At 42.2% G+C, this 14,966-nt stretch overlaps 1 protein-coding gene across 1 annotated transcript in view; it reads right to left on the minus strand.

Moving 5' to 3' along the window:
• The window catches only part of LOC112415352 (uncharacterized), a 42,345-nt gene extending 27,639 nt beyond the window's left edge, over positions 1-14,706 (minus strand). The window contains exons 1-5 of the mRNA XM_024768277.1: positions 14,510-14,706; positions 13,990-14,040; positions 11,628-11,673; positions 9,862-9,988; positions 4,358-6,542 (exon numbers count right to left, since the gene is read on the minus strand). Coding sequence (XP_024624045.1) covers positions 4,358-6,542; positions 9,862-9,988; positions 11,628-11,642 — 2,327 coding nt within the window. The 5' untranslated portion in view covers positions 11,643-11,673; positions 13,990-14,040; positions 14,510-14,706. The remainder of the gene's footprint in view (positions 1-4,357; positions 6,543-9,861; positions 9,989-11,627; positions 11,674-13,989; positions 14,041-14,509) is intronic.
• Between the last annotated feature and the right edge of the window lie 260 nt (positions 14,707-14,966).

Raw genomic sequence — 14,966 nt, forward strand, 5'->3', positions numbered from 1 at the left:
AATGGGCTTTTTTTTTTTTTTTTTTTTTTTTTTTTTGCGGTACGCAGGCCTCTCACTGTTGTGGCCTCTCCCGCTGCGGAGCACATGCTCCGGACGTGCAGGCTCAGCGGCCATGGCTCACGGGCTCAGCCGCTCCGCGGCATGTGGGATCTTCCTGGACCGGGGCACGAACCCGTGTCCCCTGCATCTGCAGGAGGACTCTCAACCACTGCGCCACCAGGGAAGCCCTCAAGGCACTTTTTATTGTTACAACTAGGGCGGCAGGGAAGAACATGTGCCACTGGCCCATCTAACATTGCACAGGACAGCTCCCAACAACAAAGAGCTATCCAGTTCAAAACGTCAGTCATGCCAACATCAAGAAATTTTGCTACAACATACTTAGAAAGTTCTGGCATTTTGACTTTAGCATACGCTAACTTTGGGTACAGGTTTCAGTCATTTGAGCAAACTGTGGAAGGCATTCCCAGGTACCCAAGCTAACACGCTGAGTCTGGAATGGGTGTTGAATGCACTCGTATCAACAAATCCAGCCTAATCCAGTATTACATTACTTCCACCTGCTTCAATACCTACAAAATTCACAATCACACATTATTTCTGAGGTTTCTATTGATATAAATTATAAAATTCCTTATTTTAGCAGATACAGTGTCTCCTCATGGTCATACTTTATACCCGGTGGGTACCCACCCCTCCCCTGCTCCCTTCCCCATTTCAAGGACTCTAGTCTGATTACTAGGTCTAGAAATACGAGAGGTAGTGGAGGCAAGTCTTGAGGATCTACAGTCCCCTGCAAGGAAACTATCTCAGAGTAGAGGCAGACTTTCTTCTAATAGCACAGGAGGCTCAACTAAGAGGTCACAGGTCAGAGGTCATAGGCCTCAGCTTTGTTGGAATCTGCCCATATATTTCCACCTCAAATTTCCAGGATTCTACTCCTTCCCACTGATGCCCTATGACATTAAGAGAATCTACAAGGTTGTGAATCAATGTGTTGTCATCAGCCACTGACTGAATTTGACTTTGGATCCTCTTTTTAAAAAAAAAAGGAAGGAAAGAAAGAAATGCTGATTATAACAAGTCCCCCAAAGTGTTGCTATTTAGCCAAGCTCAAAGCTAAGACAGAAAATCCCCAGCGGTAAAAACAGATTTCGAGCTCAAGCTATCAAGTGGGAGTTGAAACTGAAGGCCCTACAAAGGGCAATGGAACTGGATACAAAGCTAAAGATTTAGTCTTTAGCATAGATGGGAGTCAAGGTTAGAGGAAGCTACGCACTGAGAGTAGTGTACTCAACCCTAAGAATGGAAGAGCAGCTTTCACTGAATGTGAAGAAAGAAACAGGTAGTCCCTAGTTGCTACCACTGCCTTTGAACCAAACTAAAGAACAAGGTCAACCAGAAGGGCAGATATGAGAATCAAGAAGGAAACCTCTCTGGAATCCTCACTGAACCAAGTCTAAGTTCTGCTCTACTTGTGGTCTTTCACTTACAGAGACAAACCTTTTGGGCTTACCACAGGGATCGACAGACTTTTTCTCTGAAGGGGCAGAAAGTAAATATTTTAGGTTTTGTGGGCCACAGTGCTCGTCACAACCACTAAACACTGTCAGCACAATGGGAAACATTCAAAGATGGTAAATAAATGGATGGGCCAATAAAGAGCTTTTATGTTCCAATAAAGCTTTAAAGGCAATGAGCCAGATTGGGCTCACAGGAGGTAGTTTTCCAACCCTTGACTTAACTCACTAAACTACAAATTACCTTGAGAGTTGGTGGGCTACCCTGATATCTACCAAACAAAACAAAACATGAAAGGCCTAGGATTTCTGACATCTAATGCAATGCAATTTGCAGTAGCATGGACTTTACATACGCATGTGAAGGTGTGGTCTAGGAAACCAATCTTGGAAACCTGCCTCTCACATTAGATACATCTTTTGCTGAGTAAAGCCCTTTAACCAAGTAAGTGTTAAACATCAGTGAAATGACTAAGAAGTAGGAAATGGTATGCAAACCTCCTCCTTAGCAACTTGTTCTCATCATTCTCGGTTTCTTCCCTATGCACATTTTTCCTTAGGGAATCGTTGATAAATTTTACCTCTAAAACTTACCTATTTCCACTCTCTATCTTCAGGATTTGCCCAATCACTGTTACTTTGTAAACAATTTAAAAAAATTTGGTGGGGGGTAAATTCCTTTTTTCCCACAGCTAACGGTTTTCTGTGTCATAGTGTCTGGAATGACCCAACTACTTCCCCAGTCAGACGAAGCACTTGAAAGGACAAGCTGGTACCCCAGGCTCTCCATCCATTCACCCAGTAAGGAAGTCTGACGGGGAGAACTAGGATGTGTAAATTTCTACTGTTGGAATTAAAACAGAATATTCTGGGCTGCATGGATTTATGCTAAACTTCAAATGCATTAATTATAAATATACAGTTACACTGACTAATATTCTGTATCTTTGAATAACCATATAAATTTTTTCTTTTTATAACTGATTTCTAGAAGTCTATTCCTTAATTTTGTTCATATATATATACCTCATGACGACAGGATTTTTTACTGAGGGATTAATATGTTCTTAGTAATTTTTAATATATTTTACTACCTATGTTACTATAAAAATAACAGTATTTTATTGGAAAATTGATGCTCAATGAAAAATTTTCAATATGGAAGTTAAATGTGGAAAAAAATCCCTGAAAATCTTTCCACTGTTTACATAAGGGTGAATATCCCTTTACAGATGATAGGATGCATTAACACACACACATACGTGTTTGATTAAGGTATGTGATGTACCTAAAATACATTAAACTGTTACATGCTTCTGTCATTAAGTTTATGCCATCATTTTAACAGATCTGTTATTACGTAAGTATCTTAAAATACAAAGAAATTCCTATTGAATATTTCACTTTTACAAAATTTAGTAACACTGACGTGCTACTCACCTTTTCTATTTGAATTTCCTAATTATAAGGTCCTATTCTATGATTTCTATATCAAAGGGACGCACGTTCTATATTTTGATATGTACTCACCAACTTCACTTTGAAAATCAATTTTTCAATCCACCACTAGGAAAAAGTGTGCACATCAGTCACTGAATAAATGTTTGATGAAATTACCAAATTTCAACAAATAATTTTTATCTCAGGCCAGAGAGGAGTAAGGAGATACAGAACTTGACAAAAGTAATATACTTCAAACAGCCTCTTTTCTCTACTTAAGAAGTCTTGATGAAAGTAATGCTAAAACCCTTGGGAGACAATCACATCAAAACCTAGATGGAAATGTGGTGAATAAGAAACCAACGATCATTTCATTTACTAAGAAATGTTTGTCCTCTATCACTGTCATTAGTAACTCTTTCTGACACTTAAACCTCTGCCTTGACATTCTTGATAAAAGGGTCAACAGTATGTTTTCTGTATTGCAAGATGAACAATCCATTTTCAGTAAGTCTATACTGTCACAAAAGATAACTGAATTTGTACTGTAAAAAATTAACAGAATATTAGACAAAATCCAAGATAAGATCCAACTAGAAGCGAGGCTGGGGGGAGACAAATGGAGCTAATCATAACAGGATGATGCCACATTCATATTACAAATTGCAATACTGAGTGGTTTTCTAACACTTCAACTTTTTGTCTCCCTGAATTACTTTTAAGGCCACATTTAGGTTAACTGCTCTGAATACAAATTTTTATGAAATTCTGGAGGGGATTGCAACATAATTTTTTTTTTTTTTTTTTTTTTTGCGGTACGCCGGCCTCTCACTGTTGTGGCCTCTCCCGTTGCGGAGCGCAGGCTCAGTGGCCATGGCTCACGGGCCCAGCCGCTCCGCGGCATGTGGGATCTTCCCGGACCGGGGCACGAACCCGTGTCCCCTGCATCGGCAGGCGGACTCTCAACGACTGCGCCACCAGGGAAGCCCCGCAACATAATTTTCAAAAAGTTTTCCCTCATTAATTGGACAAATATCGAGCACCTACGAAGTAGATGACAATGTTCAGACTGTAGATTCAGAACAAACATCTCTGCATTCGTGGAGTTTATGTTGTAATGGGCATAAATTTTGGCACGTCCATCATACTTTTTTTGTACAAGGCCTGCTAAAACTCATACTAAGGCTTCTCCCCTAATATTTAATAGAGGTCAAAGTTCAAACTTACTACACCATTTACCAGGGTTCTCTGCTGTGTGGCCTCCTGACTACTGGGACATGTTGAGCTATGGTTGAAACACTGACTTTAGTGAAACAAATGATTTTTTCTTTTGAACTTGATGACTGGAAGAATTCACATGACACCTGGGTTGTTTTTTTTGTTTTTTTTTTAATCATTTTATGGAAATTTTTTCGTGTGTGGGCTCTCTGATGGTCTTACCACTCCTGTCACTTTTATAGGATTTATCAGCAGCATGGATTCTGTGATGAATTGTTAGATTGGAGCGCCAACTGAAGCTCTTACCACAGGTCTCACACGTGTAAGGCTTCTCCCCTGTGTGCACTCTCTGATGAGACTGTAGCTGTGAAGACCGACTGAAGACCTTACTGCATCTGTCACATCTGTACGGCTTCTCTCCAGTATGGACACTCTGATGAAGCTGAAGACTTGAGGCCTGACTGAAGTGCTTCCCACACTCCCCACACTTATATGGTTTCTCTCCTGTGTGGACTCTCTGATGCATGTCGAGGTTCAGGCTCCACTTGAAACCCTTCCCACACTCCTCACATTTGTATGGCTTTTCTCCAGTATGGACTTTTTGATGGGCTTGAAGGTGTGAACTCCGACCGAAGCTCTTCCCACACTCTTCACATTTGAATGGTTTTTCTCCACTGTGGACTCTCTGATGGGCCAGAAGATTTGAGGCCTGTCTGAAGACTTTCCCACACTCCTCACAATTATACGGTTTCTCTCCGGTGTGGATTCTGCAATGAATTTTAAGATCTGCTCTACGACCGAATCCCTTCCCACACTCTTCACATTTGTATGGTTTCTCACCAGTATGGATCAACTTGTGGATCTGAAGTCGTGAACTCTGATTGAAGCCCTGCCCACACTCCTCACACCTGTAAGGTTTCTCTACACTGTGGGCCTTCTGATGGATTTGAAGATATGAACTCTGACTGAAGCCCTTCCCACATACCTCACATTTATAGGGCTTCTCCCCTGTGTGGACAACCAGATGAACTTGGTAATGGGAGTTCCTCCTGAAGCTCTTCCCACACTCGTTACATCTGTATGGTTTCTCTCCTGTATGGACTCTTTGATGTGCCTGAAGGTTTGAACTCAGAGTAAAGCCTTTACCACACACATTACATATGTATGATTTCTCTCCAGTGTGGACTCCCTGATGGGCCTGAAGACTTGAAGGCCGACTAAAGCCTTTCCCACATTCCTCACATTTGTAGGGTTTTTCTCCTGTGTGGACTCTCTGATGAATGTATAGATTTGAGCTACAAATGAAGCCCTTCCCACACTCCTCACATTTGTATGGTTTCTCTCCCGTGTGGACTCTCTGATGGGACTGAAGGTGTGAATTCCGACTGAAGCTCTTATCACACGTGTCACATTTGAAAGGTTTCTCCCCAGTGTGGACTCTCTGATGGTCCTGAAGGTGAGAGGCCTGACTGAAGGCCCTCCCACACTCCTCACAATTGTAAGGTTTCTCTCCCGTGTGGACTTTACAATGAATAGTAAGTGCTGACCTACGACTGAAGCCTTTCCCACATTCCCCACATTTGAACGGTTTCTCTACAGTGTGGACTTTCTGAGGAGTCTGCAGCTGTGGGCTCTGACTGAACTCCTTGCCACACTCATCACACTCACTGTGTTTTCCTCCCACATGAACTCTCTGATGAATATGAAGAACCGAGCCGTAACGGAAGCCTTTTCCACACTCACTGCACATATGAGACTTCTCTTTTGAGTGTAATCGCTGGTGAAGATCAAAGGTGGAGAGATCGGCAAAAGTTTCTTTACATTCATTACACTGGTAAGGTTTTTGTCCTGTGTGAATCATAGTATTCTGATCCAGTGTTGAAACCCTCATGCTATCTTTTCTATAATCACTGTAGCCATAAGATTTTTGATCCTTGTGTACTCCGTGAGCATCAAGGTGATGTGAAATCCAGCTGATGGTGTCAACATCCTCTTTACACTGACACAGTTTATTTTTCATGGAAATTTGCTGGTGTCTATTCTGATAATTCTGTGACTCAGTCAATGAAGTTTTCCTCCAAGAATCTTGGGCTCTCAAAGTGGCAAACCTTGGATTTCCAGTATTACTGGGATCACCTGCTTTATCATTTAATATATGGTTCTCATCTTCAGAAATTTGAATAGAGAGTCCTGCCCCAATCTGGCAGGGGGAATCAACTTGTTTGTGGAACTGACAACTATTTATCATGGAGTCTTGGCATCTGGTTAAGTCATTTGCAATTTGTTGCCAGATTTGCCGGCAGGAAAGCTCTTCACGTGATCCTCTGTCTTGAACGGCCCTCAACTCACTTTGATTGTTTTCTTCTATAAGGACAGAGAATTCAGAGATGTGGACACGTGAAAGCTTTGTTCAAAGGTTCAAGATTTTACACTTAAGACACAGTATGAGACTTTAATGAACCTCAGGATGGTTCAGCTTATCTTTCACATGACAAATGAAGTTCTCTGGTTTATATACTAACAGAAACCAAGAGATGGTCCATTAAACTCCTAAATACTTAGCATTAATGAAACCCATTTAAAACCAAATGACTACCATCTGACATACTATTTAAATCATCTTTCAAAAATTACATGTCATTCCTACCACAATACAGTATCAATGAAGACAAGCATTTTGCTGTGCTCACAGCTTTAACAGTGCCTGGCAGTTAGTCAGGGCTCAAGAAATGCATGCACAGGTGAACTCAGTTTGATTTCTAGGATTCTCTACAATTCTGAATCCCAGGTTAAGTTTGAACCAAGTGAGAGAAGCGAAAGAGCTTTTGCAAGTCAGGTATCAGATACAGGAAAAGGACTGGAAAGTACAGTTTTGCTTAAGTTGAAAGGCTGCACCAGAGGTGGCAGTACACCAAGGGGGTTAGTGCTGAGGAAAATATGAAAGGTGCTAAAAATCGGGACTTCCCCGGTGGCGCAGTGGTTAATAATCTGCCTGCCAGTGCAGGGGACACAGTTTCGAGCCCTGGTCCGGAAAGATCCCACATGCCGCGGAGCAACTAAGCCCGTGAGCCACAACTACTGAGCCTGCACTCTAGAGCCCGTGAGCCACAACTACTGAGTCCGTGTGCCACAACTACTGAAGCCCACATGCCTAGAGCCCGTGCTCTGCAATAAGGAAGCCACTGCAATGAGAAGCCTGCGCACCGCAACAAAGAGCTGCTCCCACTCGCCACAACTAGAGAAAAGCCCATGTGCAGCAACGAAGACCCAATGCAGCCAAAAATAAATTAATTAATTTTTAAAAAAGGTTATAAGAATCAGTGGGGGTAAAAAAAAGCATGAAGACCTATGCACTGGATCCTTCTGAGGCATTTGTGCTGCCTAATACGTTCCCACACTCCCCCTGCCAAGTAGGAGTCAAAATTTAGAGGCTAGGGAAGAATGCTGTCTCTTTAAAAACAGCATGGAAAATTTTTGGACACAGATACATAGGTCTTTAACAAGAATGAGTTCCAAAGTGAAGAATGGGGTTTATGAGTGAGCTGGGAATAAATTCCATAGCTTGTGAGAAGTATTGAGAAGAAACAGACTAGAAACTATTAAAGAATGATCAAAGCACTCAAGGTGACATTATCTAAAATGCCTTCTACAAGATACATACAAATGCACACACACACACACACACACAGAAAATATTTGTAGAGCTAACAAAGATCGATTTCTTATTAGTGAGGTGGGCTTTGGAGGAAGCAAATGGGACGCATCGGGGCAAATCTTTTAAGGGAAAGGCTAACTCACCAGCTGGCTGTTTTCTGAGACCTGTTCTCCCCTGGTATAAAGGATAAGGAAATAGAATTTTCTTTCCTTCTATGGGAGAGCTACCTAAGAAGTAGACATAAGAATCCTCATTCAAAACAGTATTTCCTCCCCAAATGAATATGCTCTGCTACTAAGAGCTCAAGGAAAGTCACAGGGAAAGCATTTTACTCAGTTTGGTTATAATTACAGGTTCTATACATGTTTTTTGTGCAAGTTGATGAGGGCCAACTTGTACAGAAAGGCAAACACACACATACACACATCATGGGCACCTGAGAAGTTAGAATTAGGCTAGGAATTCATTTGAAGACAAAACAACATTTGGCAATATCCCTTATTCACTCGGATTTGTTCACCGCCTACTAGCTATTTTCATGGAAGGCTAATTTCTCTATCCATTAACTCATTCGTTTATTCAAGAAATATTTAAGAGTCCCTGTCATGTACCAAGACTATGCTAAGCACTGAGGCTAGTGAGCAATAAACATAACAGACCAAATTCCTCCTCCACTCCTGGATTACCCTCCAGTGGAAGAAAGAGAGGTGAGGAACAGGTGAACAAAAATGTACATGAGTGAAACGCTTAGAGACAAAACAAAACAGGGCAGAGAGAGTAAGAAAGAGAAGACTGTATTTTTCATAGGGTGGTCAGAGGACAGCCCTCTCATCATCTTTAAGGTGACTGACTGAAAGAAGTAAAGAGGCCTAAAAGATTACAGGTGAAAGAGTATTCCAGGCAGAGAGAAGGACAAGGAAAACATTCTGTGGAGGAGCATCCTTTGCAGGTCTGGAAAAGACAGGGTAAGAGGGAGGAGAGGTGGTGTATTCAGGGAGGTGGTGGGGAATGAACAACAACCCACAGAAGACTCTAGAAGCCACTTTAATTGGTTTTTATTCTAAGTAAAAGAAGCCACAAGAGAATTTTGAAACAAGAACATAACCTGACTTAAAGTTACAAAAGATCACTTTGCCACTTAAAGAACAAACTGTGGGAGGAGAAGGGTGGGAACAGGTGACCAGTACAAAGACTATGCAATAATCCTGGAAAGAGATTTCCAACTGGGACCAGGTGATGGACAGCACAGGGCTGGTGAGAAGCAAAACAGATAGCGAGCTAACCACAAGAACTCACAACTGCTTGGTTCTTACCTAAATTTCTATCTGCGTTGCTGAATTCATCAACCAAAGCCTCTCTTCTCTTTCTATATGTTTTGTATCTCATCTGAAGAATGAGAACATGCAAAGTCACAAGTTAACATGAACGGGCTAGAGCTAAAGTTTACTAGAAATTTGAGTTCCAACTGCATATTCAAGATATTGAAAGCCGTGTTTTTCAAACTTTGTATCATGACCCATTGAAGAAACAGCATTTATTTCACAACCTAGATACACATGTAGAAGTATACATTACTACAACGAACCTTGAATGACCTATTTCTAACCAATGTCTATTTTCATGAAATCTCTTCCCACTGGCTCTCACACCACTCATGCCATTGCCCACAGTTTTTGCTGCAATGTGTTGTACTCTTCCTAAGAAACTCTGATATTTTCTATACTATTTTATTTCATTAAAAAATCACACGTAGGGCTCAATAAATTGGCTTTATAATCCACTAATGGCAGGGAGGGAAATCTGAAAAAGAATACACAAGGTACAACAACATACTGTCGATTTACAGTTCTTTTACAAAATAAATGAAAAGGACCTGAAACACACTGTTTAGAAAGACCAAAGACATCCTCTCGTGTCCCACAGGAATTGTAAAAGTCAGGTCCCCAAACTCAGGGAACCATCTCAAAAGGCCCAAAGCCTTGAAACACCAAGGTCACAAAGACACTCGCAGAGAAAGGCTGTCCTCACCCACTGAGACCAGGTTCCGGAAGTTTTCCACCATCACATCCTGGTACAGCTTCCTCTGGGCCGAGTCCAGCAGCCCCAGCTCCTCCTCTGTGAAGGCCACGGCCACGTCCTTGAAAGTCACCGCCTCCTACGACAAACAACACCACCTCAATCTTATACCCAGTGGCCAGTGGAAGAGGGGCAGCCCCGAGGAGAGGAGGAGGGTGGGAAGTTGCTCCGGCTCCTGTGCGGTGTGCAGACTCCCCAGCACCCCCTCCTTCCATCCTGCCAATGCCACACACTGACTTTCCTCAGCCTCACCAGACGTGCGGCTATGAAACAGAAAGCTTTGTGTATTTACCTGGGGCTCTCAGACAACTCATAAGTAAACTCCCTAGAATTCTAACCACTGGATCCTGAACTAAAAAGCTTTCACTTTTTAATAATTATTGCCAAGCGCCCCAGAAACAGTTACCAATTTAGTCCCGGCAGTATTTGATGGCACCTGCTTTCTCACTGAGGTGGGAACCAGCTGAGAAGGAGTGTTATAGGTGGAAATTAACCAAAAGGCCATGCCAGGTCTCTGAATGAAAACTCTCTTTCCCCGTTTCTGTCTTTTGCTTGAATGCAATACTCTGACTCCAGACCCTTGGTTTTCTGGGTGAGTCTGAGTTGGTTCCTCCTTTTTTCACAACCCCTATTCTTTATATTTAAAACAAAGATGAAACCAAGCACCTCTTTATACAATTGTTCTGAGGTGTCTATGCAGTGACAAGTGCTTTAAGTACCACTGGACTTTTTAAACTAAGGCCATGTATTACTCTGATTAGAAAAAAAAATAAGATGGAAAAAGAAACAAACCAGTAAATAAAATACACAAAGGGTCTGACTCAAACATGAGGAAGACTGAATCTAACTCTGGTCATGAGAAAACTTCTAACAATACGTTATTTTTTCTGCGTGAAGCAGCAGTTTGATCCTGCTGTGCTGTGCTGTATTTGGATATTCTACCAAAAAACATCCAAGGCACCACATATAAAACATACCTCTTCAATTCTGAATACCTAAACCTAGTATGTTAAGGGCAAAAAGAGGCAATATTCTTCAGAACAGATATTTTGGTAAAAAGGTTAAATCAGGAACACTGTCACTGTAGTGTTCCTAAAACAGTAAAAATCTTTAAATGTCTGTGAATAAAGAATAGTTTAAAAAATAGGTGTATAAGTTTGTGGGAACATGATAAAGCAATTAAAAGTGAATGTTAGCTAGTATTAAATGAAAAAAACAATTTAAAACTGTATCTATGTTATAAATACACAGCTATGAATACATATGATGAGGAGATTACAGAAATATAAAAGCAGCTAATTTGTAAGCAGGTAAGCAGTAAAGTGGAAGATGTCCTTCATTTCCCTTAATTTTTCTTTTACTTGTGAAATAAAAAAATGATGAAATAAAACAAAAATTAAAACCGAAACCAATTAAATGTAACAGAAATTTTTTAAAAAGCACACATGGCATACTCAGGTCCTCATATGCTTAGACTCTCCTTGAAAGAGAAAAATCCATATGGAACTATACCTAATATTTTGTAATAACCTATAAGAGAAAAGAATCTGAAAATATATGTATATATATATGTAACTGAATCACTTTGCTGTACACCTGAAATTAACACAACATTGTAAATCAACTATACTCCAATCAAAAAAAAAAGAGGAAAACCTGTGTCCAGTCTGAGTACAAAAATGGCGTTTTTAACAGCAAGAAAGGCAAGCTCTACTCACCTGGAATGTGCTCATTTTCTCTCTCCTTCTGGGGAAGTGCAGAGTCCTAGCAAGACAGACAGGGAAAGAAGAAAGAAGTCAATGGAAACTGGTTAAAAAAAAAAAAGTCACTAACCCACGTGGTGCTCATTGTGAATTACCAAGGCTCCCAGTCCTCGGGGTGGCTACAGCTGATTATGCTTGATGAGCAGAGCCCCACACGGATACCAGATGCCCCCGTGACCCCTCTCAGTGGCTGTGTGAGGAATGACCTGCCCATCCACACACAGTGGCCCCCTCACAGTGTGCCTGCAGCTTCCACAGTGGTCATTCTTATTCTGGGTATGGTGTAAACAGAGACCATGTAAGTAAGAGTAGGTTTTGGAGTCAATATGCATGGGTTGTGATCAGGCTACGCCATTCACTAGCAGTGTCATCCTGGGCAAGTTATTAACATCTCTTCGCCTCAGTTCTGTCATCTGCAGGTGGGGGAGAACAATGGCATCCACCTCGTGAGATCGTTGAAAGGTAGAAAGCTCTGAGAATACCATCGTCAGGGTTTCTTATTTCTTAGCAACTGCGGTGAAGCAGATGATATTTTAGTTAGAAATTATCCTTAGAGATGTGATTTCTACCAGCAGAACACTGTCAGACATGTGGAGGTCACAGTTGTTGCCCTGTTATGTGAGTCTTTAGACTTCTGAAAAGCTCTGCTTGTCTTCCTAAAGATTTTGTTACTGCAACAACAATATTTAAATTGACGTGGACAACTTTTTACAAAAGGTATAAAAATACGTTGTTTCTTTTTAAACAGGAAGTACCGTTTTGACAATTATACACAGAGGTAAAGAGAACTAATAAAAGCCAGGATTCTGCAACAACAATAAAAAATAGTTTGACAGTCCATACCTAATTCAAATTAACAGAGACAGGAATCTGAATTGTAATTACATCATAATAAATATAGGAAAGTTTAAGAAATAAATGGGAGTTTAACAAATAAGTGGATAAGAAACAAGTGGATAAGACTCCACATTCTCAATGCAGGGGGCCGGGGTTCGATCTAGTACAAAAGATGGCAATGATTCCACTCCCCAAAGTCTGGGAGAGATATATCTTCACAACTTCTAATGACCTGCATTTTGACTCTACACTTGCTAGCTGTCTTCTGCTCAATTCAGGATTTTGAAAGGGGCCCTGACAGTTGACAATAACTAGTGGGGGAATAAAATCATTGGACTAAGTAGGGCTTTGGTGAATCCAGCTCAGTTTTATCTGTGACACCCAGCAGGGTCAATTTGCTCGGCCTCAGTTTCCAGAAAAGACCCTCTCTTGGGCTTCTCGAATTTTCACGTGCATGTGAATTACTGCGGGATCTTGTTGGAACGCAGCCTCCTGGGCCCCCTATGCAGAAATTATAAATCAGAAGGTCTTGAATGGGACTCAAGGCTGGATTTCTATCCAAGTGATGCCAGTGCCGCTGGTTTGTGGACCACAATTTGAGTAGCACTGCAGTGTAACATCAGTCCCACACAAAACAGCCTCCACTACACAGAAACATACACAAGGAGTAACCAAACAAAAAGGCACTAAAACATTAACAACTGTTATCTTTACAACCTAAAGTTATAGATAATTAAAATTCTTCTTTATGTATTTATCCGCATTTTTCCATAATGATTATACTATTTCTATGATATACATATTATTTGAAATAAAATAAATGACCCAGTTGAGAAAACTATCTTAAAAACTCATAAAATAGGGCTTCCCTGGTGGCGCAGTGGTTGAGAGTCCACCTGCCGATGCAGGGGACACGGGTTCGTGCCCCGGCCCAGGAAGATCCCACATGCCGCAGAGCGGCTAGGTCCAGTGAGCCATGGCCGCTGAGCCTGCGCATCTGGAGCCTGGGCGTCCGGAGCCTGTGCTCCGCAACAGGAGAGGCCACAACAGTGAGAGGCCCGCGTACCACAAAAAAAAAACCTCATAAAATAGCCTAAATCTTGCTCTCAAGGTCCCAACCTACTTTCATGATATGATTCTAGCCAGTACCCTATGCTCAAAGAGAATATACCAAAGGGATTAGCAAACTCAGGTGCTGGACTCAAACTGCCTGGGTCCCAACCCCAGCTCTGCCTCCTACCATCTGGGGGAGGATGGACCAACAGGGTTGTGTTCCCTGCCCCCATCTCCTCATCGTTAAAGTAGAGAAAACAGCAGTACCAATTCACAGAGCCACTGCCTGATGGAAATGTGTTCATTTGCATAAAGCTTTTAGAATGGAAATTAGTGACCAAGGCTCAGTTATAATCGTTACCCACGTCCCATACGTTCTACAATTTATATGAACATCATAAGTAGAAGAACGCCAAGTCCTACTCACGTAGGGCTCTGTAGCCTCTTCCTCCGTGCAGTGCTTTTTGAGAAGTCAGGGCTGGAGAAGAAAAGGAGACTGTGAAATACCAGGGCTGTGTTTCCATCCCCAATAATTCATACCGCAGCCCCTTCCGCCCCCGTACCAGCTAGAAGTCCTCTCCTTCCAAAACAAGCCAGGAGTCCAGGACAATTCAGCTTCCTGGGCTCACAGAATCCCGCTGCGAAATGGGTGCCTCCCTTATTAGAGTAGTATTAATAACAATGTATCAGGTAGTTGTAGACCTTTTACTTGTGCTATCTCGTTTTTTCTCACAACAGTATATTAAGAAGGCATTCTTTTTTTTCCTCTTTTACCGAACAGCAACGGAGGCACAGAGGAGTTAAGCAACTCACCCAATGTGCTCGTATGAAGTGGTAGGGCTAGCTCATACGTGGGGGACGGGGTCAGGTAAGGGGTGAAGAAAACCGGGGAGACCCTCAAACCCCAGGAGGCACGACCTGAGCCCACCCCATCCCGAGTACGTTACCAAACGCAAAGAAGCTCCGCCCGGGGGACGTATATCACCACTCTAGGCTCTCAAACCTCCGCTTTTAGCCGCTCCTCCTCTTTCTCCACAAATGAAAGGTCTGGAAAGGTTGGCCCCAGGCGCATGTCGAGGAAGCTTGAATGGGTCGTGAAGAGCCGACCTGAAACACCATAATCAGGCAAAAGATGGCTGCTACGTTGTCCTCCTGGGGCGGAAGTGCCTGCGACTAACCCGGAGCTCCTGGACCACATTTCCCAGAATTCCGCGGGGAAACGTTTACAGCGAGGCGTTACTGTAGCTGCAGTATATGGGACTACACGAGTTTACGAGCTCTGGACTACATGTCCCAGAATGCAAGGGTGGGTGCGGGTGTGTCTACCGGCACGAGCTCTGGACTACATGTCCCACAAGGCTGTGTGTGTGTGTGTGTGTGTGTGTGTGTGTGTGTGTGTTTGTG

Source organism: Neophocaena asiaeorientalis, unplaced genomic scaffold (genome assembly GCF_003031525.2).
Source record: "Neophocaena asiaeorientalis asiaeorientalis breed wild unplaced genomic scaffold, Neophocaena_asiaeorientalis_V1.1 scaffold629, whole genome shotgun sequence".
NCBI classification, from domain to species: domain Eukaryota; kingdom Metazoa; phylum Chordata; class Mammalia; order Artiodactyla; family Phocoenidae; genus Neophocaena; species Neophocaena asiaeorientalis.